Source organism: Camellia sinensis, chromosome 12, assembly GCF_055761805.1.
Source record: "Camellia sinensis isolate YWXY chromosome 12, ASM5576180v1, whole genome shotgun sequence".
Classification (NCBI taxonomy): Eukaryota; Viridiplantae; Streptophyta; class Magnoliopsida; order Ericales; family Theaceae; genus Camellia; species Camellia sinensis.
The window spans coordinates 70,350,107-70,375,630 of NC_138972.1; the positions used below are offsets into that span (position 1 = coordinate 70,350,107).

Below are 25,524 nucleotides of genomic sequence, written 5' to 3' on the forward strand. Positions count from 1 at the left end.
TTTCCTACTCCATTTAACTTCATAAAGATCCCACTAAGCAATTATAGGAAGTTCGATGAATAACACTATCATCATATTTAACCCCTATTTAATATGCTACATTTTATTATGAAGTGTCCTGATTATAATTTGAGAACTAAAAAACGATCAATATGACCAAAACTACTATCCAGAGAAAATTGAGTTCAACCCAGATAAAATTGAATCCAAATTAGAGAATTTCTTTGGACCAACCCAATTTTCTTTGAAGTAGAGCACTAGTCCAGTCCAAAACCAGAGAATTTCTCTGGCCAATTTTCTCTGAAGCAGAGCACTGGTCCAGTTCAAAACCAAAGAATTTCTCTAGACCATAGAATTTCTCTGGACCAATCCAATTTTCTCTAAAGCAGAGCATTAATCCTCATTGTTGTTCAGAGAAATTTGGAATTTTCTCTGTGATGTGTCCAAAGAAATTTGAAATTTTCTCTGTGATTTGTTCAGAGAAATTCTCTAGATCGAATTTTCTCTGGATCGATGTTGAGGGACCTTAGATATTATGAAAATATTAAGTATCCTTTATGCTATAAAATCTTAATACTAGGGGCCTTAAAAAAAATCCCTTAAATTTAACTATAGATCTATTGATAATTTACCTAATTTTTTACATATTTTTTCATAAAAAGTTTATTAAAAAAAAAAAAAAAAAAACCTATTATCAAGCACCTAGTGTTATTTTCACAAAAAAATCAAGGTAGCATACTGCAATTTAACTTTTAGCCTCTCACCCTCGAGCCTTTCTCCCTACATAATAACCACCAGTCCTCACTCTCTCTCATCGCTCTGCTACTTTCCCGCCACTTTCTCACTCTCCTCTCTCTCTCTCTCTCTCTCTCTCCTCTGCAAAGCTTCAAGATGTTGTGGGTCGACAAGTACCGCCCAAAAACCCTAGACAAGGTCTTGGTACACGAAGATGTTGCCCAAAATCTCAAGAAATTGGTACACTTTTTTCTTCTTACCCTTTTCTCATGTATATGTATATGGTGATTTGTTGCTAAATTTTTTTGGATATCGGTTTTGATTTCAGTTGAATTGTTCTTGTGTAGGTAGCAGAGCAAGATTGTCCCCATTTGTTGTTCTATGGTCCTCCTGGTTCAGGCAAGAAAACCCTAATCATGGCCCTACTCAGACAGATGTTCGGACCCGGTGCCGAGAAGGTCCTTCATTGTTTTTTGTTTATTATTGTTCTCTGTATTTTATCATCAATTTGGAATTTTGTGAATATTTATATTATTTTTATTGATTTTATTGACTGCATTATGTGCAGGTTAAGGTAGAGAATAAGACCTGGAAAGTCGATGTAAGTTTTTTTTTTCGTTTTGTGTACATGTGTCTAATTTTTTTTTTTTTTTTTTGAGTAAAAGATATCGAGTGTTCCAATGGAGAATTTTGAATTTTCATCAAAGCATTGGTCCACCGGCGATATCTGGCTGGTTGGCCAGCCAGTGTAAATTGCCCAAATTCTGAAACAGACTTTCTACAGTAAATTGCAAGGAAGTGGACAACCGGCCGGTTGGCTGGTGCTCCTGACATCCTCAATTTGAGGAAAAGTTTAAGACATCCTCAATTTGACACTGGTTTGATGTTAACATTGGAGCGCCAAAATTGGACTTTTTTCATCGAATTTAAATTTGATAAAAGAAAAGAGTAAGAGTTGGAGACCGTTTAAGGGGAAAAAAACAAAAAGAAGTCTTCTTTGTTAGGATTTGTAGGTCTAAATTTTTTTAATATAGGGTGTTTGCATGTACGTTAATTGAAAAATCTAATTTTCCCCTTCTTTTGTTTTTATGTGGTGTCTGAGGAAAATGAGGAAAGGAAGAAAAAATAATGACATTGTATCTTTTGGTTAATGTTGTTTGTTCTGCATTTTATTGAATTGTTGCCAACATTAACTGTTGTAGTAGGGTTGGTTGGCTGAAGGCCTGTATTTTCTTTGAAGATCCATTAGTCCAATTGATTTTCTTCACCCGCATTTCCTTGGCAACCAAACGGGTCATTAAAAGAATGACAAGCTTTCATGTTTTAATTAATAGGCTACCATCATTTCTTATATGAGTAGAGTTACTTGAACACCAAATGTTACTTTTTTCCACCCCTTTTTTTGGACCCAGATGCTTCAGAGGTTTTTTTGGTGCATCATTTTAATCAAGTTTATGTATGGGAAAAAAATAAAACTGTTACCGCAATTGTCTTGATTCTTCTTGTATCTAGCATTAGCAGTATCTGGATTCTTGGACTGTTTGATATTATTGTCGTCTTCATTGGCTCAAGTCATCTTGACAAAGTCTTGTCTCAAGTACTTGGGTTCGTCTTGATGGCTGTCTTTTATAATTCCTTTTCAGGCTGGAAGTAGAACTATTGATTTAGAGCTTACAACATTAGCAAGCACATACCATGTGGAACTCAATCCCAGTGATGCAGGGTTTCAGGATAGATATATTGTTCAAGAGATAATTAAAGAAATGGCAAAGAACAGACCAATAGACACGAAAGGGAAGAAAGGGTTCAAAGGTAACTCTGTCAATTGCTCTTTACATCTAACTTATGTCGTGTGCTCTTGTTTTTGTACTCATCTAATTGGTATCAGTATATGGACAGATCAGTGTTATCAGAAATACTAATACGTAGTGATTTATGTTTTGGAATGCATGTTCCAAAACATGGTATACTTTTGTGCCCAAAATGGTAAATTTAAGCGATCCAAAGTGATCCCAAATTTTTTTTCCCAATATATTTCCTTAAAATGAAAAAAATAAAATATAATAGACTAAAATCTGAGGAGAGTGCGGTTTTGGCAGTATAAAAACATAAAAAATGGTCATAATGTTCATAGAAATGTGTTGTTATTATATAATTAATTTGAAAAGAAAAAAACAAAAACTTAAATTTTATTTGAATGTCAAATTGTTGGAAGAAAATTACTCTAGAAGTACTCTAAATTATGATAGTGTAATCTATATGCTTCTGTCCCTATCATTTCGCATTTTAGAGCATGTGCTATTGTGCATGCGCGTAACTTTTCTGTGCTAATGATATGTTGTGCTCTGCTATTTAGTATTGGTGCTGAATGAGGTTGATAAACTCTCGAGAGAAGCTCAACATTCTCTTCGACGAACAATGGAGAAATACAGTTCTTCATGCAGGCTGATTCTGTGTTGTAATAGTTCTTCAAAGGTTACTGAAGCAGTCCGTTCTCGTTGTCTGAATGTGCGGATAAATGCACCAACAGAGGAACAGGTTTGTAAATCTATATAAATTGAGTAGTGATTGTCTCTTGATCAGCTTAGTATAGATGAAAGCACCATACATAACCAAAAAAAAAAAAGAAGCATTAATAGATTATCATATAACATTTGTCAGATACACTTTGACACTTCTTGTTCTTTCCTCATGAAAGCTGCCACTGCATTGCTTAAGGGTAGTGCTAAAATTCCAAAAAAAAAAATATCAGGGCAGTGTATGCATGTATCAATCATAGACGCAAAACAAAATTCTTTCAAAGCACCATCTTTAGGGGTTTTAACTGCTAATTGTGATTCTATATCATTTTCTTTCATGCCCCATCCAAGTAATTATCTGGAAATTATTCATGCCAGATTGTAAAAGTGTTGGAGTTTGTTGGCAAGAAAGAAGGGCTGCAAGTTCCAACTGGATTTGCTGCCCGTATAGCAGAAAAGTCAAATCGGAGTTTAAGGAGAGCTATTTTGGCATTTGAGACTTGCCGTGTTCAACAGTTAAGCTCCATTATAACTCTGATTGATGTCTAGTAGTTTCATCAAATTTATGGCTTCTTATTCTTCTCTCTAGTTTGAGGTAATTTCGGTCACATAAATTGTTCCTGATATCTGTGCTCTTCTCTAACAATGTTAATGTGGCTATAGGTATCCTTTTACAAGTAACCAAGCCATACCTCCAATGGATTGGGAGGAATATGTTTCTGAGATAGCATCAGACATAATGAAAGAGCAGAGCCCTAAAAGGTTTGTTACCAGTGCATTTTCATGAAAATGCTTTAAAATTTGTTGAAACATTCTACCTTTATAACCCTTTGAATTGGATGTTTATACAGAATTTAAGTTCTAAACTAGCCCTTATTTTTACTCCTGTTGAATGATTCTTTGAAAGCATAAAATATGTTTTATTTTAATTTGAAGAAATTCTGGCATTCTAGTTGTAAAATTTGAATGGATGTGAGCCATTCGATGGTTCGAAACTAATAATAGACTTACAAAGTAGCATGGATCAGAAGCAATGATAATGTCTATCAAACGATTCAAACCATTGGAAAGTATTGGCACTAATTATTTTAGGGACTATGTCTACAACCTTTCCTTCCGCATGGTGGGGCCCACTCTTGTGAAAGAACACTGTGGATATAGCCCCACCATTATTTAATTGACATTTAACTTGGGAAGCATGAATACGGATACAAGATACGTATATGATACAATAGAGATACAACAATACGACAAAACCTAAAAAAATAAGATACGTGTACGGCTAGGATACATTTGTAAAAAAATATTTTTTTAAAAATTATTAGCAGTAAGTTACACATAAGCTCAAGAATGTTGAGAAATCACACTGTAATTTCATAATGTAAAATACTAATCTATGAGAATTAGGAATTATTTTGAGCCAATACCTAGTTTAATTTAATTTTTAATATGTTTTGCAAATATTTCATTTTAATATCAAGTCTACTATGTTTATATTACAATATTAAAACAATTCACAACTTCTCCATATGTTTTTCCCTTTTGCACTAGTAAAAAATATTGTATGTAAGTTTATTTGTTTATTTATTGATATTTACATTTACAATTATAAGATATATCGAAAAAAAAAGAAAAGAAGATATGCATGATACAATAAGTCTATATGTCTATTTGACAGATTCTATTACTTTAATTCGTTGTGTTCTTGTCAAAGCACTAAGCAAAGTATTGAAAAAAATATTTTTGTATTCATCCTCACAATTATTATAATGCTATGCAAGAAATGATACAATTTTAATTTTGTAAAATATGTGATTTGGAGTATCTGATACATCAAATTAAGTATTCGATACTTCAAAATTAATAAAAAATTAATTAAAAAATATCCGATACTTTTAAGAACTATATGATATGCTAGGAAGCATGGATATGATACGATACAGATATGGCGATACGGCAAAATCTAAAAAAATAGGATACGGGTACGGCTAGAATACATTATAAAAAAATATTTAAAAAAAAAATATTACTAGTCAGTTGCATTTGAGCTTAAGAATGTTAAGAAACTATACTATAATTTTATAATGCAAAAAACTAATCTTTAAGAATTTGGTATTAATTTAAGTCGGTGACTAGTTTACTTCTTTTAATTTTTATTAGGTCACTTAGAAAATATGAAGAAGAAGAACTCCGAAAATATGAGGAAGAAGGAATATATTTCAGTTATATTCAAAACTTCTTATCTTACAAGACCAAATGACACTCCTTATATAGGAGATATTACAAACATCATCATAACCCATTATATGCCACTTACATATTATATATTACCACTATCTACCACTATCATATTATATACATGCCACTATCTACCACCAACACCACTATCATATTCTATACATGCCACTATCTACAACCAATACCACTATCATATTCTATACATACCACTATCTACCACCAACACCACTATCATATTCTATACATGCCACTATCTACCACCAACACCACTATCATATTATATGCATGAACACAATTTCCAGCACTCCCCCTCAAGCTGGTTTGAAGATATCTTCCATAGCCAGCTTGCTAGTCAGCTTATCAAATTGCTTCTTGTGTAGTCCCTTCGTTAGCACATCAGCTAATTGTTCACCTGTTGGAAGGTAGGTCATACAGATTATGCCAGCATTGATTTTCTCCTTGATGAAATGTTTATCCACTTCTATATGTTTGGTGCGATCATGTAGAACTGGATTATGAGCTATAGATATAGCTGCTTTGTTGTCACAATAGACCTTCATAGGTGTCGGGTGAGAAAGCTTTAATTCTTCAAGAATTCTTTTAATCCACATTACTTCACAGATTCCATGGGCAACAGCTCTGAACTCTGCTTCTGCACTACTTCTAGCTACCACATTCTGTTTTTTACTCCGCCAAGTAACTAGGTTCCCACCTACAAAGGAGCAGTATCCGGATGTTGATCTCCTGTCTGTAACACTTCCTGCCCAGTCTGCATCTGTGTATATTTCAACTTGAAGATGTCCATGTTTCTTGAATAGTAAGCCTCTCCCTGGAGTTCCTTTCAAATATCTTAAGATCTTATAAACGGCCTCAAAGTGCTCTGCCCCTGGTGAGTGCATGAACTGACTTACCATGCTGACTGCAAAGGCAATATCAGGCCGCGTATGAGACAAGTAAATCAATTTCCCTACAAGTCGCTGATATTGTTCTCTCTCTTTGACTTCTTCAGCCTTAGCAGCTTGTAACTTCAAGTTAGGCTCGATCGGAGTCTCCGCCATCTTACAACCAAGCATACCTGTTTCTCCAAGGAGATCAAGAACATATTTTCTCTGATTAACGAATATACCTTCCTTGGATCTTGCAAATTCCATTCCGAGGAAATACTTGAGGGCTCCCAGATCCTTAATGTGAAATTCTTTTGCGAGTTTCTCTTTGAGGGCTGCTAACTCTGCTTCATCATTACCAGTTAAAATGATGTCATCAACATAAACAATCAAAATTGCAATTTTACTGTTTTTTGAATGTTTATAAAATATTGTGTGATCTGCTTGACTCTGCGAGAAGCCACAACTGATAACTGCCTTCCCAAAGCGTTCAAACCACGCTCTTGGTGATTGTTTGAGTCCGTATAATGACTTGTTCAATCTGCATACTCTGTCACTTCCAAGTCTCTGCTCAAATCCCGGCGGTAGGCTCATGAACACCTCCTCTTCAAGATCACCATTGAGAAATGCATTTTTAATGTCAAGTTGATGTAGAGGCCAATCTGAATTTACTGCAAGAGATAACAGTACTCTGATGGAATTTATTTTAGCAACAGGAGCAAACGTCTCCTGATAGTCGATCCCATAAGTTTGAGTGAAGCCTTTAGCTACCAGTCTCGCCTTGTATCTCTCAACGCTTCCATCTGCGTTACATTTTATCGTAAACACCCATTTACACCCAACTGTTTTCTTGTCTTTGGGTAGATCAACTATCTCCCAAGTACCACTTCTTCTTAAAGCATTCATCTCCTCCATGACTGCTAATTTCCAATTCGGATCATCCAATGCTTCCTGTATATTCCTTGGAACAAACAAGTGTGAAATCCTAGATGTGAAAGCTCTATGGTTTTTAGACAGTCTTTGATAGGAGAGGTAATTTGCAATAGGATGTTTAATGCAATTTCGGACACCTTTCCTAATTGCTATAGGTACATCAAGGTCGGAAATAGAAGGAATAGGATTACCTAAAATTTCGATGCCAGAACTCGGGTGGACATTCGGGTCATTAGGATGGACATTCGGGTCATTATTCCTCAGATGAAATCGCTTCCTAGTATAAACCTGAAGCTCAGGATTTAGATCATTTTGTAGTACTTCTCCCCCTAAACAAGAATCTTCTTGACTAGGCACCATAGAACTTGGTTCTCCTAAGTGATCATTATCAGACAGATGTGATTTTTGTGTAGGATAAATGACATTGGGGAGTGGGATAGAAATATCCCAAAAACGGTCTTCTACTCCACTTGTCTCCCCCTGAAGAGAAGTGTTGGGGAAATAGGATTTTGTTTCCACAAATGACACATCCATACTCACATGAAATTTCTTGTTTTGAGGATCGAAGCACTTATACCCCTTTTTGTTTGAGGAATAACCCAAAAAAACACATTTTATAGCACGGGGGTCAAGTTTTGAACGAAATTGACTGGGAACATGAACATAGGCAGTACATCCAAAAACTTTGGCGGGTAAATCAGAAAACAACCTCGTGTCAGGAAAAAAAGTTTTGAGACAATCAAAAGGTGTTTTGTATGTTAACACCTTTGTAGGCATCCTGTTTATCAAATAAGAGGCTGTTAAAATTGCTTCACCCCATAAATATTTAGGAACATGCATGTAAAACATTATAGCACGTGCTACTTCAAGTAGATGTTTATTTTTTCGTTCTGCAATGCCATTTTGTTGAGGGGTATCCCGACATGTAGATTGATGAAAAATCCCATTTTTTTCCAAAAACTCACCCAACTGCTCATTGAAATATTCTGTTCCATTATCAGAATGTAAAATACCAATTTTGGTTTGAAATTGGTTTTCAATCATATTGTAAAAATTTGTGAATAAATTTTTCACGTCAGATTTTTTATTCATCAAATAAATCCAACATAAGCGGGTATGGTCATCAATAAATGTAACAAACCATCTTTTACCAGAAAGAGTAGTGATTTTAGAAGGGCCCCAAACATCACTATGAATCAAATAAAAAGGTTTTGAAGCCTGGTAAGGTTTTGGCAAATAAGTAGAGCGATGAAATTTTGCAAAAATGCAACTTTCACAATGAAAAGAAGAACAATCAATCCCTTTAAATAATTCTGGAAATAAATGTTTCAGATAAAGAAAACTAGGATGTCCTAGCCTATAGTGCCATAGCATTATTTTTTCTCGAACAGAGATTGAACTGGTACTATTAAAGCTCTGAGCTTTTTTATTACTAACAGGTACTTCATCAAAGTAGTAAAGACCTTCAAGCATCCTAGCACGCCCAATCATCATCCCCGAGTTCTGGTCCTGAAATTCACAATGGGATTCAAAAAATGTAACACGACAATTAGAATCCTTAGATAGTTTACTGACAGACAAAAGGTTACAGGCTAAGTTGGGGACGTGAAGAACAGCATTGAGATTAATTTTCTCAGTTAGTTTAATAAATCCTTTTCCTGCAATAGGTGAAAAACTACCATCGGCTATTCTGATTTTGTCATGACCAGAACAAGGGAAATAGGTACTAAATAAATGGGAAAAACTAGTCATGTGATCGGAGGCACCGGAATCTATGATCCACGGAGAGAAGTTTAGGCAAGAGAAGGCTTTAGAATTTCTACCTGTTTGTGCCAACAAAACACTAGGAGTACCGGTTGAGGAGTTGGATTTTATCAGCTTTAAGAGTTGATCAATCTGCTCTTTGTTGAAGGGACCTGAATCGGCTTCATTAGCGGTAGGAAAGCCACGATTCTTCTCTCCTTGTTTGCTGCTTTTCCAGTTGACAGGTTTGCCATGAATCTTCCAACACGTTTCGCGTGTATGGCGAGGCTTGTTGCAAAAATCACACCAGACCCGTGGCTTATCATCAAACCTGCGCTGGTAATTTGCAGCCTTGTTGGCCGCAGCATCGCTAATTAAAGCAGAAATTTCAATTGATTCACCATTACCTTTTTTCTTAAGCATGACGCTCCTTCGGCTCTCTTCCCTTCTGACTTCAGCAAATACTTCGCCAATGGATGGGAGAGGAGGTCTGCCAATAATTCTTCCTCGCACTTCATCGAACTCAATGTTGAGGCCGGCAAGAAACTTGTAAATACGGCTGTCTTCCACAGTTTTCTTGTGGTGGTTGCAGTCGTCAACCGATTTCCATTCGTATGTGTTGAAGATGTCAAGATCCTGCCACAACCTTTTCAACGAATTGAAATATTTGGTGACGGAATCATCTCCTTGACGAATCTCTCCCAACTTCAAAGTTAATTCGAAAACTTGAGATTGATTTCCTAGGTCAGAATACATCTGACTAACATTATCCCACAATTCTTGTGCAGTAGTATAGCACATGTAATTAGAGCTTATATCCTCCTCCATGGAATTGACCAACCATGTCATAACCATGGAGTTTTCAGCGTCCCAATTGTCGAACAACGGATCATTAACAGCAGGAGCCTTCTTGTCACCAGTGATGTAACCGATCTTTCCTTGCCCACGGATATACATCCGGACAGATTGTGACCAGCGGAGAAAATTATCACCATTTAGGCGGATGGTGGTGATTTGGACAGAGTGAGAGTTGGACGTTTTCACCGGAATGGCAGCGGCAGGGGTTGAAGTGGTTCCGGACGTGACTTCCGACATGGCTATGACGGTTTTAGGGCTGCTGTGTTTTTTGTTGCTCTGATACCAACTTAGAAAATATGAAGAAGAAGAACTCCGAAAATATGAGGAAGAAGGAATATATTTCAGTTATATTCAAAACTTCTTATCTTACAAGACCAAATGACACTCCTTATATAGGAGATATTACAAACATCATCATAACCCATTATATGCCACTTACATATTATATATTACCACTATCTACCACTATCATATTATATACATGCCACTATCTACCACCAACACCACTATCATATTCTATACATGCCACTATCTACAACCAATACCACTATCATATTCTATACATACCACTATCTACCACCAACACCACTATCATATTCTATACATGCCACTATCTACCACCAACACCACTATCATATTATATGCATGAACACAATTTCCAGCAAGGTCTTACAAATATTTCATTTTAATATCAAGCTTAATATGTTTATATTACAATAGTAGAACAACGATATTTAATTTAATTTTACTTTATAATTCTTACTTTCTATGTAGTTATAAGAGACGTGCATGATACAATAAGAATAAGTCCATTTGGCAAATTATATTACTTTAATTCACTATGTTCTTCTTATCAAAGAACCAAGCTAACCAAACCAAACCAAACCAAGTCTTAAGTCCCATTAAATGAGGTCGGTTACATGAATTCTTCTTCTCCACACGGCCCTATCAAAGGCCATTTCGTTAATCAAATTAAGTAAATCTATATCTCTATTTACAACGCTAACTAACGTTAATCTAGGCCTACCCTGTCTCCTAACACTCTCGTCTACCGTTACAGCATCGCATCTCTTCATTATTGTCTCTGTTGGTCTCTATTGAATGTGACCAAACCATCTCAATCGATTCTCTCTCAACTTATCTTCTATCGGTGCTACTCTTACTCATTCTCAAATACACTCAATGCTAATTCTGTCTTGTCTAGTTTTGCCACACATCTACCTTAGCATCCTCATCTCAGCCACATTCATCTTATCTACATGTTGTTTCTTGGTTGTCCAACATTCCGTCCCATATAACATCACTGGTCTAATAGTCGTTCTATAGAACTTACATTTTAGTCTAGTGGGTATTCATTTATCGCACAATACCCCAGATGTACTTCTCCACTTACACCATCCCGCCTTAATCCTATGGGCCACATCCACATCAATCTCCCCCTTTGTTGTGACAGTTAACCTTAAATAACGAAAATGTTCACTTTTAAGCAATTCTTGGTTCTCAATCTTCATTTCTCTTCTGTTTTCATTGTTACTGTTACTAAATTTACACTCCATGTACTCTGTTTTAGTTATGTTTATTCGAAATCCTTTAGATTCAAGAGTTTTTCTCAAAATCTCCGACTTTGTGTTAACTTCTTCTTAGTCTCATCCACTAACACAATATCGTCTACAAAAAGCATACACTATAGCACGTTATCTTGAATATTTCTCGTCAACTCATTCATAACTAAAGTAAAAAGATAAGGACTTAAGGTAGATCCTTGGTGTAACCCTACAGTGATAGGAAATTCATTTGTCTCTACAGTAGGCGATCTAATAGTGGTTACTACCCTTTCATACATGTCCCTAATCACATCAATGTAACATTTTGTCACCCATTTCTTCTCTAACACCCACCATATTATATTCCGGGGCATTCTATCATATGCTTTCTGAAGGTTGATAAACACCATATGAATGTTTCTTTTCTTTTCTTTTCTCTATATTTTTCTATTACTCTCCTTAAAAGATAAGTAGCTTGCATTGTTGACCTGCTAGGCATAAACCCAAATTGATTCTCTGACACCTCTGTTTTATCTCGCAATCGGCGTTCCATCACCCTCTCCCACACTTTCATTATATGACACATTAGCTTGATTCCTCTATAGTTGTTGCATTTTTGGATATCTCCTTTATTCTTATAAATTGGCACTAAAATACTCTTCCTCCACTCATCTGGCATGTTTCTAGTCAACAAAATTTTGCTAAACAACCTAGTCAACCAAGCAACCTTTTTTTTACCCAAACACTTCCAAGCTTCAATAGGGATATCATCGGGTCCTAAAGCTTTATTTGATTTAATCTTCTTAAGTGCAATCTCCACTTCAAAGTTATTAATCATGCGATAGAACTTATAGTCTTGGTTTATCATATTATTGGCTATTTCTTTCCCTATTGCCGTACTTCCATGTTCTTCATTTAATAGTTTTTCAAAATAGTTCTTCCATCTTTTCTTAATCTCTTCATTCTTCACCAATACCTATGAAGCACGGGTACTCCAAAAATAGTGCCGTACGAGTACCGGGTACTTACCGGGTGCGGGTACGCGTACCGGTACGGCGGTACGCGTACCGGGTACGGCAAAAGAGGGTCCGGTATGTTTGGCTTATTCGGGTACGGCATGGGTACGCCACGGGTACGCCATGGGTACGGCGTGGGTACGCCAAGGCCAATTTTTTTTATTTTTATTTATTTATTTATTTATTTATTTTTTCTGCCCTTGCAAATTAGCAATTATTATTTTTTTATTTTATTTTTTTTGGTGCCCTTGCAGATCAGTAATTTTGATGTTTCTCTGTTGTCCTGTTTGTCTGTATAAATTGTAGAAGCATATCAACAAATGATTTTAATGTTTTTAAAAAGCAATTTGAACCAAAAAAAATAACAAGGCCTATAAAGGGTAGTTCTGTGTATGACTATGCATTATGCTTTTGCTTTAGATCCTCCTATAATTTCTTTATAAAATCTTTAATCATAACAAACTTTTAAAGTTTATGCACAAAACATTAAAAATTGATACTGTATTAGTTGATTAGTAGTTGTTGGGAATGATGCAATTTTATGTATTATGCAAATTGCAATTGACAACCTGCACCAATTGAGAATTTTTTTTCCTTTATTGTTGGTAATTAACTTTAAATCTTTCTTTGGTCTCCTGTTATTTCTTTGGTCTCACCCTATAAAAATAGCAAATTGATGAGCAAAAAGAAAGATTTTAAAAATAAATTATGATCACAAATTCACAGTGCATAACATATCAAAGTGAGAGATTTCACAAATATTATTTTTAACGCTTAATGGTTTTAAATTATAGGAAAATGAGTAGTTCTTTTTTTAGTTTTGATAATTAATTTTAATTTGTAGGTTGGATCCTTTAATCAAAATTATATTTAAAAAAAATAAAAAAATATCGGCGTACCGTAGCCGTACCCGTATCGTACTTTTTTTGAGTTTTGCCGAATCGGCGTACCCGCACTCGTACCCGTACCGTACTCGTACCCGCACCCGTGCTTCCTTGACCAATACTTTAGAATTCTCACTCTTGATGCACTTAACTTGATTAAAATCTCTTGTTTTTCTTTCTCGTATCTTAGCAAGTTTGTATACTCTCTTCTCTCCCTCCTTACTATCTAGTCTAGTATATAGGTCATCATAAGCTTTCAACTTAGCCTCTCTCGCTACTTTTTTGATCTCTTTATTAGCCAATCTATAGCTCTTAAGGTTTTCCTCAGTTCTATCTTTCTGTCACTTTTTAAAGCACTCTTTTTTTGCCTTAACTACCACTTGAACCTTGTCCCTCCACCACTAAGTTTCCCGAGAGCTGGGTCCCGTCCCTTTCGATTCTCCAAGCTCTTCCCTTGAGATTCTCCTCATACAATTGGCTATCGAGTTCTACATAGTGTTAGCATCATCTTGCAAGTCTCAAGTGCTTTCATTATCCATTCTATTCATAAATATTTCTAGTTTATCCCCGTTTAGGTTCCACCATCTCGTCCTACGACGCCCACCGTTCTTCCTAGTTTGGTATTGCCCTCTAAAACATAAATCTAGTACCAAAATCCTGTGCTGAGAGGCCAGGCTCTCTCCAGGAATCACCTTACAATCATTGCATTTTAGGTGGTCTACTTTTCTCACTAAGAAGTAATCTATTTGGCTCTTAATTGACTCACTCTTAAAGGTTATCAAATGCTCCTCCCTTTTCTTATACATAGTATTGGCCACCACCAGGTCAAAAGCCAATGCAAAATCTAAGATACTTTCTGCAGCGTCATTTCTGTCACCAAAACTGTATCCACCATGCACTCTTTCATAGCCTAGTTTATCTATGCCTACATGGCCACTAAAATCTCCACCTATAATCAGGTTCTCTCCTATGGGTATCTCCTGTAAGATCTCATCCATTTGCTTTTGCTGGAAATTTGTGTATATAATAAGATAGTGGCATGTATATAATATGATAGTGGTATTGGTGGCAGATAGTGGCATGTATAGAATATGATAGTGGTGTTGGTGGCAGATAGTGGCATGTATATAATATGATAGTGGTAGATAGTGGTAATATATAATATGTAAGTGGCATATAATGGGTTATAATGATGTTTGTAATATCTCCTATATAAGGAGTGTCATTTGGTTTTGTAAGATAAGAAGTTTTGAATATAACAAAAATATGTTCCTTCTTCCTCATATTTTCGGAGTTCTTCTTCCTCATATTTTCTAAGTTGGTATCAAAGCAACAAAAAACACAGCAGCCCTAAAACTGTCATAGCCATGTCGGAAGTCACGTCCGAAACCACTTCAACCCCTGCCGCTGCCATTCCGGTGAAAACGTCCAACTCTCACTCTGTCCAAATCACCACCATCCGCTTAAATGGTGATAATTTTCTCCGCTGGTCACAATCTATTCGGATGTATATCCGTGGGCAAGGAAAGATCGGTTACATCACTGGTGACAAGAAGGCTCCTGCTGTTAATGATCCGCTGTTCGACAGTTGGGACGCTGAAAACTCCATGGTTATGACATGGTTGGTCAATTCCATGGAGGAGGATATAAGCTCTAATTACATGTGCTATACTACAACACAAGAGTTGTGGGATAATGTTAGTCAGATGTATTCTGACCTAGGAAATCAATCTCAAGTTTTCGAATTAACTTTGAAGTTGGGAGAGATTCGTCAAGGAGATGATTCCGTCACCAAATATTTCAATTCGTTGAAAAGGTTGTGGCAGGATCTTGACATCTTCAACACATACGAATGGAAATCGGTTGACGACTGCAACCACCACAAGAAAACTGTGGAAGACAGCCGTATTTACAAGTTTCTTGCCGGCCTCAACATTGAGTTCGATGAAGTGCGAGGAAGAATTATTGGCAGACCTCCTCTCCCATCCATTGGCGAAGTATTTGCCGAAGTCAGAAGGGAAGAGAGTCGAAGGAGCGTCATGCTTAAAAAAAAAGGTACTGGTGAATCAATTGAAATTTCTGCTTTAATTAGCGATGCTGCGGCCAACAAGGCTGCAAATTACCAGCGCAGGTTTGATGATAAACCACGGGTCTGGTGTGATTTTTGCAACAAGCCTCGCCATACACGCGAAACGTGTTGGAAGATCCATGGCAAACCTGTCAACTGGAAAAGTAGCAAACAAGGAGAGAAGAATCGTGGCTTTCCTACCGCTAATGAAGCCGATTCAGGTCCCTTCAACAAAGAGCAGATTGATCAACTCTTAAATCTGATAAAATCCAACTCCTCATCCGGTACTCCTAGTGTTTTGTTGGCACAAACAGGTAGAAATCCTAAAGCCTTCTCTTGCCTAAACTTCTCTCCGTGGATCATAGATTCCGGTGCCTCCGATCACATGACTAGTTTTTCCCATTTATTTAGTACCTATTTCCCTTGTTCTGGTCATGACAAAATCATAATAGCCGATGGTAGTTTTTCACCTATTGCAGGAAAATGATTTATTAAACTAACTGAGAAAATTAATCTCAATGCTGTTCTTCACGTCCCCAACTTAGCCTGTAACCTTTTGTCTGTCAGTAAACTATCTAAGGATTCTAATTGTCGTGTTACATTTTTTGAATCCCATTGTGAATTTCAGGACCAGAACTCGGGGATGATGATTGGGCATGCTAGGATGCTTGAAGGTCTTTACTACTTTGATGAAGTACCTGTTAGTAATAAAAAAGCTCAGAGCTTTAATAGTACTAGTTCAATCTCTGTTCGAGAAAAAATAATGCTATGGCACTATAGGCTAGGACATCCTAGTTTTCTTTATCTGAAACATTTATTTTCAGAATTATTTAAAGGGATTGATTGTTCTTTTTTTCATTGTGAAAGTTGCATTTTTGCAAAATTTCATCGCTCTACTTATTTGTCAAAACCTTACCAGGCTTCCAAACCTTTTTATTTGATTCATAGTGATGTTTGGGGCCCTTCTAAAATCACTACTCTTTCTGGTAAAAGATGGTTTGTTACATTTATTGATGACCATACCCGCTTATGTTGGATTTATTTGATGAATAAAAAATCTGACGTGAAAAATTTATTCACAAATTTTTACAATATGATTGAAAACCAATTTCAAACCAAAATTGGTATTTTACATTCTGATAATGGAACATAATATTTCAATGAGCAGTTGGGTGAGTTTTTGGAAAAAAGGGGATTTTTCATCAATCTACATGTCGGGATACCCCTCAACAAAATGGCATTGCAGAACGAAAAAATAAACATTTACTTGAAGTAGCACGTGCTATAATGTTTTACATGCATGTTCCTAAATATTTATGGGGTGAAGCAATTTTAAAAGCCTCTTATTTGATAAACAGGATGCCTACAAAGGTGTTAACATACAAAACACCTTTTGATTGTCTCAAAACTTTTTTTCTTGACACGAGGTTGTTTTCTGATTTACCCGCCAAAGTTTTTGGATGTACTGCCTATGTTCATGTTCCCAATCAATTTCGTTCAAAACTTGACCCCCGTGCTATAAAATGTGTTTTTTTGGGTTATTCCTCAAACAAAAAGGGGTATAAGTGTTTCGATCCTCAAACCAAGAAATTTCATGTGAGTATGGATGTGTCATTTGCGGAAACAAAATCCTATTTCCCCAACACTTCTCTTCAGGGGGAGACAAGTGGAGTAGAAGATCATTTTTGGGATATTTCTATCCCGCTCCCCAATGTCATTTATCCTACACAAAAATCACATCTGTCTGATAATGATCACTTAGGAGAACCAAGTTCTATGGTGCCTAGTCAAGAAGATTATTGTTTAGGGGGAGAAGTACTACAAAATGATCTAAATTCTGAGCTTTAGGTTTATACTAGGAAGCGATTTCATCTGAGGAATAATGACCCGAATGTCCATCCTAATGACCCGAATGTCCACCCAAGTTCTGGCATCGAAATTTTAGGTAATCCTATTCCTTCTATTTCCGACCTTGATGTTCCTATAGCAATTAGGAAAGGTGTCCGAAATTGCATTAAACATCCTATTGCAAATTACCTCTCCTATCAAAGACTGTCTAAAAACCATAGAGCTTTCACATCTAGGATTTCACACTTGTTTGTTCCAAGGAATATACAGGAAGCATTGGATGATCCGAATTGGAAATTAGCAGTCATGGAGGAGATGAATGCTTTAAGGAGAAGTGGTACTTGGGAGATAGTTGATCTACCCAAAGACAAGAAAACAGTTGGGTGTAAATGGGTGTTTACGATAAAATGTAACGCAGATGGAAGCGTTGAGAGATACAAGGCGAGACTGGTGGCTAAAGGCTTCACTCAAACTTATGGGATCGACTATCAGGAGACGTTTGCTCCTGTTGCTAAAATAAATTCCATCAGAGTACTGTTATCTTTTGTAGTAAATTCAGATTGGCCTCTACATCAACTTGACATTAAAAATGCATTTCTCAATGGTGATCTTGAAGAGGAGGTGTTCATGAGCCTACCGCCGGGATTTGAGCAGAGACTTGGAAGCGACAGAGTATGCAGATTGAACAAGTCATTATACGGACTCAAACAATCACCAAGAGCATGGTTTGAACGCTTTGGGAAGGCAGTTATCAGTTGTGGCTTCTCGCAGAGTCAAGCAGATCACACAATATTTTATAAACATTCAAAAGACAGTAAAATTGCAATTTTGATTGTTTATGTTGATGACATCATTTTAACTGGTAATGATGAAGCAGAGTTAGCAGCCCTCAAAGAGAAACTCGCAAAAGAATTTCACATTAAGGATCTGGGAGCCCTCAAGTATTTCCTCGGAATGGAATTTGCAAGATCCAAGGAAGGTATATTCGTTAATCAGAGAAAATATGTTCTTGATCTCCTTGGAGAAACATGTATGCTTGGTTGTAAGATGGTGGAGACTCCGATCGAGCCTAACTTGAAGTTACAAGCTGCTAAGGCTGAAGAAGTCAAAGAGAGGGAACAATATCAGCGACTTGTAGGGAAATTGATTTACTTGTCTCATACGCGGCCTGATATTGCCTTTGCAGTCAGCATGGTAAGTCAGTTCATGCACTCACCAGGGGCAGAGCACTTTGAGGCCGTTTATAAGATCTTAAGATATTTGAAAGGAACTCCAGGGAGAGGCTTACTGTTCAAGAAACATAGACATCTTCAAGTTGAAGTATACACAGATGCAGACTGGGCAGGAAGTGTTACAGACAGGAGATCAACATCCGGATACTGCTCCTTTGTAGGTGGGAACCTAGTTACATGGCGGAGTAAAAAACAGAATGTGGTAGCTAGAAGTAGTGCAGAAGCAGAGTTCAGAGCTGTTGCCCATGGAATCTGTGAAGTAATGTGGATTAAAAGAATTCTTGAAGAATTAAAGCTTTCTCACCCGACACCTATGAAGGTCTATTGTGACAACAAAACAGCTATATCTATAGCTCATAATCCAGTTCTACATGATCGCACAAAACATATAGAAGTGGATAAATGTAGAAAATTTAATGTATAAAGAGAAATAGAGAATTGTATTATTGATTGATTGATGTATTGATGTGTTGTATCTATTACAATTACAAGGATTCCTATTATATAGGAGTGTGTTTGGGAGTAGGTGGAGAGTAGGTGAAGTGGAGGTGGTAGTGGTGTAGTGGGTTAGGTTTAGTGGAGTAGGTGAGGTGGTAGTGGTGGTAGGTTTATGGTAAATTCTAACAATAAGCATTTCATCAAGGAGAAAATCAATGTTGGCATAATCTGTATGACCTACCTTCCAACAGGTGAACAATTAGCTGATGTGCTAACGAAGGGACTACACAAGAAGCAATTTGATAAGCTGACTAGCAAGCTGGCTATGGAAGATATCTTCAAACCAGCTTGAGGGGGAGTGCTGGAAATTTGTGTATATAATAAGATAGTGGCATGTATATAATATGATAGTGGTGTTAGTGGCAGATAGTGGCATGTATAGAATATGATAGTGGTGTTGGTGGCAGATAGTGGCATGTATATAATATGATAGTGGTAGATAGTGGTAATATATAATATGTAAGTGGCATATAATGGGTTATAATGATGTTTGTAATATCTCCTATATAAGGAGTGTCATTTGGTCTTGTAAGATAAGAAGTTTTGAATATAACAGAAATATATTCCTTCTTCCTCATATTTTCGGAGTTCTTCTTCCTCAAATTTTCTAAGTGCTTTCAAAAATCCCTCGTAGTCTGATCATTTAATCCTACTTGAGGGGCGTATGCACTAATAACGTTCACTATATTCCCTCTAATAACTAGTTTAACTAACATAATCCTACCCCCTTTTCTAATGACCACCACTACGTTCTTCACAAGACCCTTGGCAATTATGATTCCTATCCCATTTCTGCGTCTATCCTTACCACTATAATACAGTTTAAAACTGGTATCCTCAATTTCCCTAGCTTTCTCACCCGTCCACTTAGTTTCCTGTATGCAAGCTATACTAACTCTCTTCCCAATCAAAACATCTACCAATTCCATCGTCTTACCAGCTAGGATTCCTATATTCCAAGTGGCTACCCTAAACCTGTAGCCTTGGACTAGTTTCTTCACCCACACTCGTCTAGAAAAACGTGGAAACCTTTGTTCATTTTTCAACGCGCCCAGGCGTCAATGCGGCGCCCCTTGCTCACTTTTCAAAACACCCGAAGGCAGGCGCAATGCGTCACTTGTATTTATCCTTGCAATTATATTATATTATAATGCTATACAATTCTAAATTCATAAAGATAATACGTGACTTGAAGTATTCGATACTTCAAAATTAATGAAATTAATTAAGAAGTATCCGATACGTATAAGTTAGTATTCAAGGAGTATTAGTATTTGATACGGATACATTGCCTTTTTAAAAGTATCCGTGCTTCATAGATGATATGTATCTACGAGTATCCAAGGAGTATCAATAACTGATACGGATACATTCCCTTGTAAAAGTACCCTTGCTTCATAGGATTTAACCAAATACAAAACAATGGATGTTTCAAAGATCTCACCACCATTGTCTTGTTTATTTCATATGTAACTAATGATATAACTTCATGTGTATCAGTTCATCCTGTTATGCTAAAATTAAACTCTTCAATTCCCCCTACCGTACTTGGCTCCACCTGTTATGAGGGGTAAGGATATGGGATTTGTGTCCAATCCCAATATTATGAGCCGATTAGACTTTAACTAGAAGATGCTTCACTTTTTTTCTAAACAAAAAGAATTATACCGTAGTTCTTACTATTTGTCTTGTCTAAAATAAATTTATTTATTTATTATTATTATTTTTTGTTGAGGTTTTGAGATAAATGGATGTCAAACATTCGGTACCCATAAAAAGCGGATGTTGTACTTCTGGCTTGCCTTGATTGTAAAATAGATTCATGGCCTATGTTTTAAGCATTTATTTCTTTTCCAGTAACCTGAAAGTCATATACATAATTTAGGTGCATTCCACTGATGACTTTATGGTAAACACTCTCCATCATGCTGCAGGCTCTTTCAGGTTCGTGGGAAGTTGTATGAGCTACTAATTAATTGCATTCCTCCAGAGATTGTATTAAAGGTCAGGAGAATACCCTTCCTTTTTTGTTTTCCATTTCAATTATGCTTGGACTTGATGTGTCTCTTTGTACTTGATTTGTAGAGGTTGCTCTTTGAACTACTGAAGAAGTTAGATGCTGAATTAAAGCATGAAGTGTGTCATTGGGCTGCATATTATGTAAGTTCATTGCAATGTTTTAATTTTGCCTCCAAGTCCCCATCCAATGGTTATTCATGCTGTGGTGGCGTTGTACACGTTATGGTTAGATCCAGCTATCTAAAATTGGCATCTGTTATCTCTGCTAACTCTTTGTGCTGCTCGCATGGTTTAAGCACATGTAATTTAGGATTCCTTGATCCCAGCGCAGAACCCTCTTCATCTTACTAGTCTAAAATTAAATCCTATTGTAAAACTTGTCTGTCTTGTTCAGTGTTACCTTGAATGAGACAGTTGTAGTAGCACAGAATTGGAAGAGGAATGTGGAACAACACATTCCCAAAAATGTGGTATGAAATTGAGACTTTCCGAAAGTGTGGTACAATATAGGTTGTCTTGTACTTGTGACATATCTGGAATGCAATAGGCAGTTCAATCGCAATGAATTGAATTTAGCTATAGATGATTCGTGGTGAAAACAATATCATAAAGTGCACTACATTCCAATTCACGAGGAAATTTGTTATACTAGAACAAAGCACGAAATTCAACAGTACTAAGTGTATTCTATACATGAGCTCTTAATGCACCATGACTTTTTCCTTGTTTCTTTTCCATAAGGGGGAAGGGATGGAAGAAAGGAGTTGTTCTCTCGAATGTTAATTTTGTGATGTAGAATTAAATTGTGTAGGGTTTTCAATGTGTGTTCTGGTGTATCAGTGGCTAGGGTTTTATCTGATTTTGATAACTATTACCTGGTCTATGAAATTCTTTACGTTAAAAAGAAGAAAAAGGAAGAAAAGCCACACACGCACACAAAAAAAAAAAAAACCCCATAACACACATGAACACAAGAAGGAATGATTGATATTGGCTTGAGAAGGTCATGGTAAGTTTTAACTCTATGAAATTCCCCAGGAGTTCTAAAAAATCTCCATCTAATATAACCTTCAATTTCAGAAGTTTCTCTCAATGGAATGTCTGGTAAAGACCTTCTGCAGTCACCTAAATTGGTTGTCCAAATTGCCCCTTCTGAATTAAGTTTCTATAAGCTTGCTTTGGTCACCGATTTGTTGGTGCAATGCTTACAGATGTAGCTATACCCAGTTGTACTGTGGAGACTGGAGAGATCGCCATCTTTCGCTGCTTAGAGGAACACACAAAAAATTGTTTGGTTGGTCTTGTTGATAATGTAATACAAAGGGTCATGTTGTCAGAAACAATGGGAGTGAAACAGCACGTAACTGGAAATAGTTTTGAATTTTAGTACTTGAGTTTTTTTAAATTGGTACTTCTAAATTTAGATTTGGATGGGAAAAATGACAACCATATTTCCAACCCCCCCCTCCCCCCCCCAAAAAAAAAAAAAAATAAAATAGTAAAGATTTAAAAATAGCCTTTTGTAATAATTGAATAGCACTGTTAGCTAATTTTTCGTTTTCATGAATAAGAAGTCTTTTATGCTATGTTTGGTTGGAGAGAGAGATGTCAAGAGGAGAAAATATGGTGTTTTATGAAGAGAGAAGTAACAATTCTTTTATACTAGTCATTTTCCGTTGTTTGGTTGTGAAGGGGAAAATATGGCGTTTTATTGTACTTTAGCATTGTCTGTCTGTTGTACGTAAGTTTAATTTAAACTTCCTTTCCAAACTTCCATGTATGTGGTGAAGATTTTTCGGGATGAGGTAATTTTTTAAAATATTGGTTTTTCTCTTTCTTTTCTTCTCTCCTACCAAGTCAACCAAACAAGAGAAAATATATATATATATATATATTTCTTTCCGACTAAGGTCACATAACATGTAAAATTTTTTGGCGTGACCTTTTAGATCATGAGGTCGATATCCTATGTGTGTTTATGTTCTGGTCATTAGGCGTTAAAAACTAATTTTCTTCATTTATTATTGATATTACATAATTGGTAACTATACTTGTGTGGAAGAATAACAGACTGCTCATTGATTCCATATAGGATAGGCATACAGATATTATTTAGCATGACAAGTCTGTTATACTAGTCAGTTCTCTTTAAAATTGGCAGGAAGTAAAGAATTCTTGGCAATTTTGAGGATGAAGCCATTTTGTCTGACCATGCAGTTTCTTGTTTTGTCCCAGGAACATAGGATGCGCCTTGGACAGAAAGCTATCTTTCACATTGAAGGTACCTTATAAAATCCTACTGTAATCTTGTCGCACTAAATTTCCTGCATACAAACGTGCATAGTGATTTGTCGATCAGTTTGTTTTATGATTTGCAATTCTTCGGATTTTTTATGGAATATATATTGATATTATGCATGAGAATTTGTTCAAATTGTTACTTACAGAAAGTGAGATTTTGTCCAAACTATATTGAGTTTGCAATATAAGCTGATCTGTGAGCAAAAAATTTAAATCACCTCAGTTGACTTGCACTGTGTCTTCTTAATCTTCTCATCTGTACTTGTACTTGTGAATCACTCAAAAGTTTTGCCAATTGTTTTCATTTTTAGCACATTTATCACGATTTTTCTTTTTGTTAATCTGGAGTTCATCAACACTTATCTTGTGAAGAACTTGGTTTCCATGTGACTCTGTCATCCTAAACAGTTAAATATCTTTCTGGGTATTTTTAATGAACATTTTGCTGGTAATCTGCTTACGGAGTATTTGCTTCTGTAATTAATGGTCAGTCAGGCACTAAAAAGCATGAACACTTCTATGAAGTCAGCATGTCCATGTCTGTGTCTGTGTCCGTGTTTGACACTCATTTGACATTTTCAACACTTGCTTTAACTTTGTACACCCATGGCCCACCCGACATTTCCAACACTACGAATTTAAATTTGACTCATCATTAGTGGATAGCTAGCTGCACTCATATAATGTCATATTTCTTTGCTTGCTTTGACTTTGTACACTCACTTTGCAAATTATTCCATTTGTGTTTGATATGATTGCTGACAAAAACTGGCATTTCCTTTTGAGCTATATTGGCTAGTTTATGATGGTATATATTTCTCTGTTCAACTTTGCAGCATTTGTAGCCAAGTTCATGAGCATTTATAAGGGTTTCTTGATTGCAACATTTGGTTGAAGTGAATTCTCTACGGGTTTGCTCTTTCTGAGTTGCCTTATGCTTCACATCAGATGCACTAGACTGCTTACAAGATGTCCTCTTGGCCAATTCCTTGTCTTAAATGAATTTCCATTCTGCAGTGTAGAGTGGTTGCTAGTTTATGTAAAGACACTGCATTGATGCAGTGAGCAAAAGTCTTTATATTATGTTTCCGGTTAACATTGTTGTCCTTCTGCATGTTGTCACTCTTGAGCATACTTTTGTAGCTGGATTTTGATCCTCACCATATTTGAGGGTGCAAAATACATCATCGAAATTTAAAATTTAAGGGGTTTTGTCTAACATTTTAATTTCAAGTTTAAAAATTATTTTCTTACGATTTAAATTTAATTTCAAATGAGGATGTGTTGATGTGGATTTTTCGCAACAATTGATCATAAACCGGAGATTATTTCATGAATGATTTGGAAAGATTTGAATCCTTTGGTATAGTATGTGCTAGTTGAGGAATGTTGAAGGGATCATCTATTTTAAAATTTCTCCTTGTCTCTCAATATTATCTCCAGTGTGTTTGAAATATGATCAAACAATATTTTTGTTCATTCTTTTTTTGTTTTTTTAATAGATAAGTAAATTTTCCTAACTCCTCCAGATTTTGATTTTCAAGTGTTCTTAGTAAATTAGGTGCATAAATAGCTTAATGGGATGCAGCTGACTTTGTTTCGACAACTTATAGCCCCTTGTCATCTCAATGGCGGTCCATAACTTAGTTTGTAATCAATACTAATTTACATCGGAACTTGCATATGATGTGCATTATGTAAGGCAATGCCATCTCTAGCCCCCAACATTCTCACCGTTACTGTCACCATTACTATTATTATCATTGCTAACATCTTCACTTTTACTTCCACCATACCGCCACTATTATTACCGTCACTAATGCAACCATAAGTACATAAATGTCTCATTTAGCAATTTAATATTTTAGTTTAAAAGTTAAAAAGTTACTACAAAATTAAAAAAATTAACAAGTTATATCAAAAGTCAAAGGTAGCGTTTGGTAGAATTTTCTAAATATGATTTGAGAATAGAATTGTATTTTGAGTTTGTGAGTTTTAAAATTATGATTTGAGTGTGAAAAATTTGTTTAGTGAATAAGTTTTGAAAAGAGTTTTAAATTGAATAGGAATTTTTTGATGTGACATGATATTTAATACAAAAACTTACAATTGATTTTTGATGTGACCGGCTAGGTGTCTAGGAGGACAATTGGTTAGTTCAATTTGTCTGCCTTGGAAAGAGTTTTTAAAAGTAGGTGTAGAAT

General features: G+C 36.0%; 1 protein-coding gene across 1 annotated transcript; it reads left to right on the plus strand.

Moving 5' to 3' along the window:
* Window positions 1–700: 700 nt before the first annotated feature.
* Window positions 701–24,582, plus strand: EMB2775 (ATPase family associated with various cellular activities (AAA)). Its single transcript, XM_028246986.2, has 11 exons — window positions 701–975; window positions 1,083–1,193; window positions 1,304–1,336; window positions 2,379–2,547; window positions 3,092–3,273; window positions 3,633–3,769; window positions 3,918–4,016; window positions 20,935–21,004; window positions 21,086–21,160; window positions 23,255–23,300; window positions 24,157–24,582. Exons 1-11 carry the CDS (start codon window positions 892–894, stop codon window positions 24,213–24,215), a joined length of 1,065 nt encoding a protein of 354 aa, XP_028102787.2. The 5' UTR covers window positions 701–891; the 3' UTR covers window positions 24,216–24,582.
* Window positions 24,583–25,524: the final 942 nt, after the last annotated feature.

Excerpts from the sequence above, each read along its gene's own strand:
- EMB2775 (XM_028246986.2), top strand. The coding sequence starts at position 892 with ATGTTGTGGGTCGACAAGTACCGCCCAAAAACCCTAGACAAGGTCTTG. Across the intron at positions 1,194-1,303 it reads TCGGACCCGGTGCCGAGAAG|GTTAAGGTAGAGAATAAGAC; the intron begins GTCCTTCATTGT and ends CATTATGTGCAG. Across the intron at positions 21,161-23,254 it reads GTCATTGGGCTGCATATTAT|GAACATAGGATGCGCCTTGG; the intron begins GTAAGTTCATTG and ends GTTTTGTCCCAG.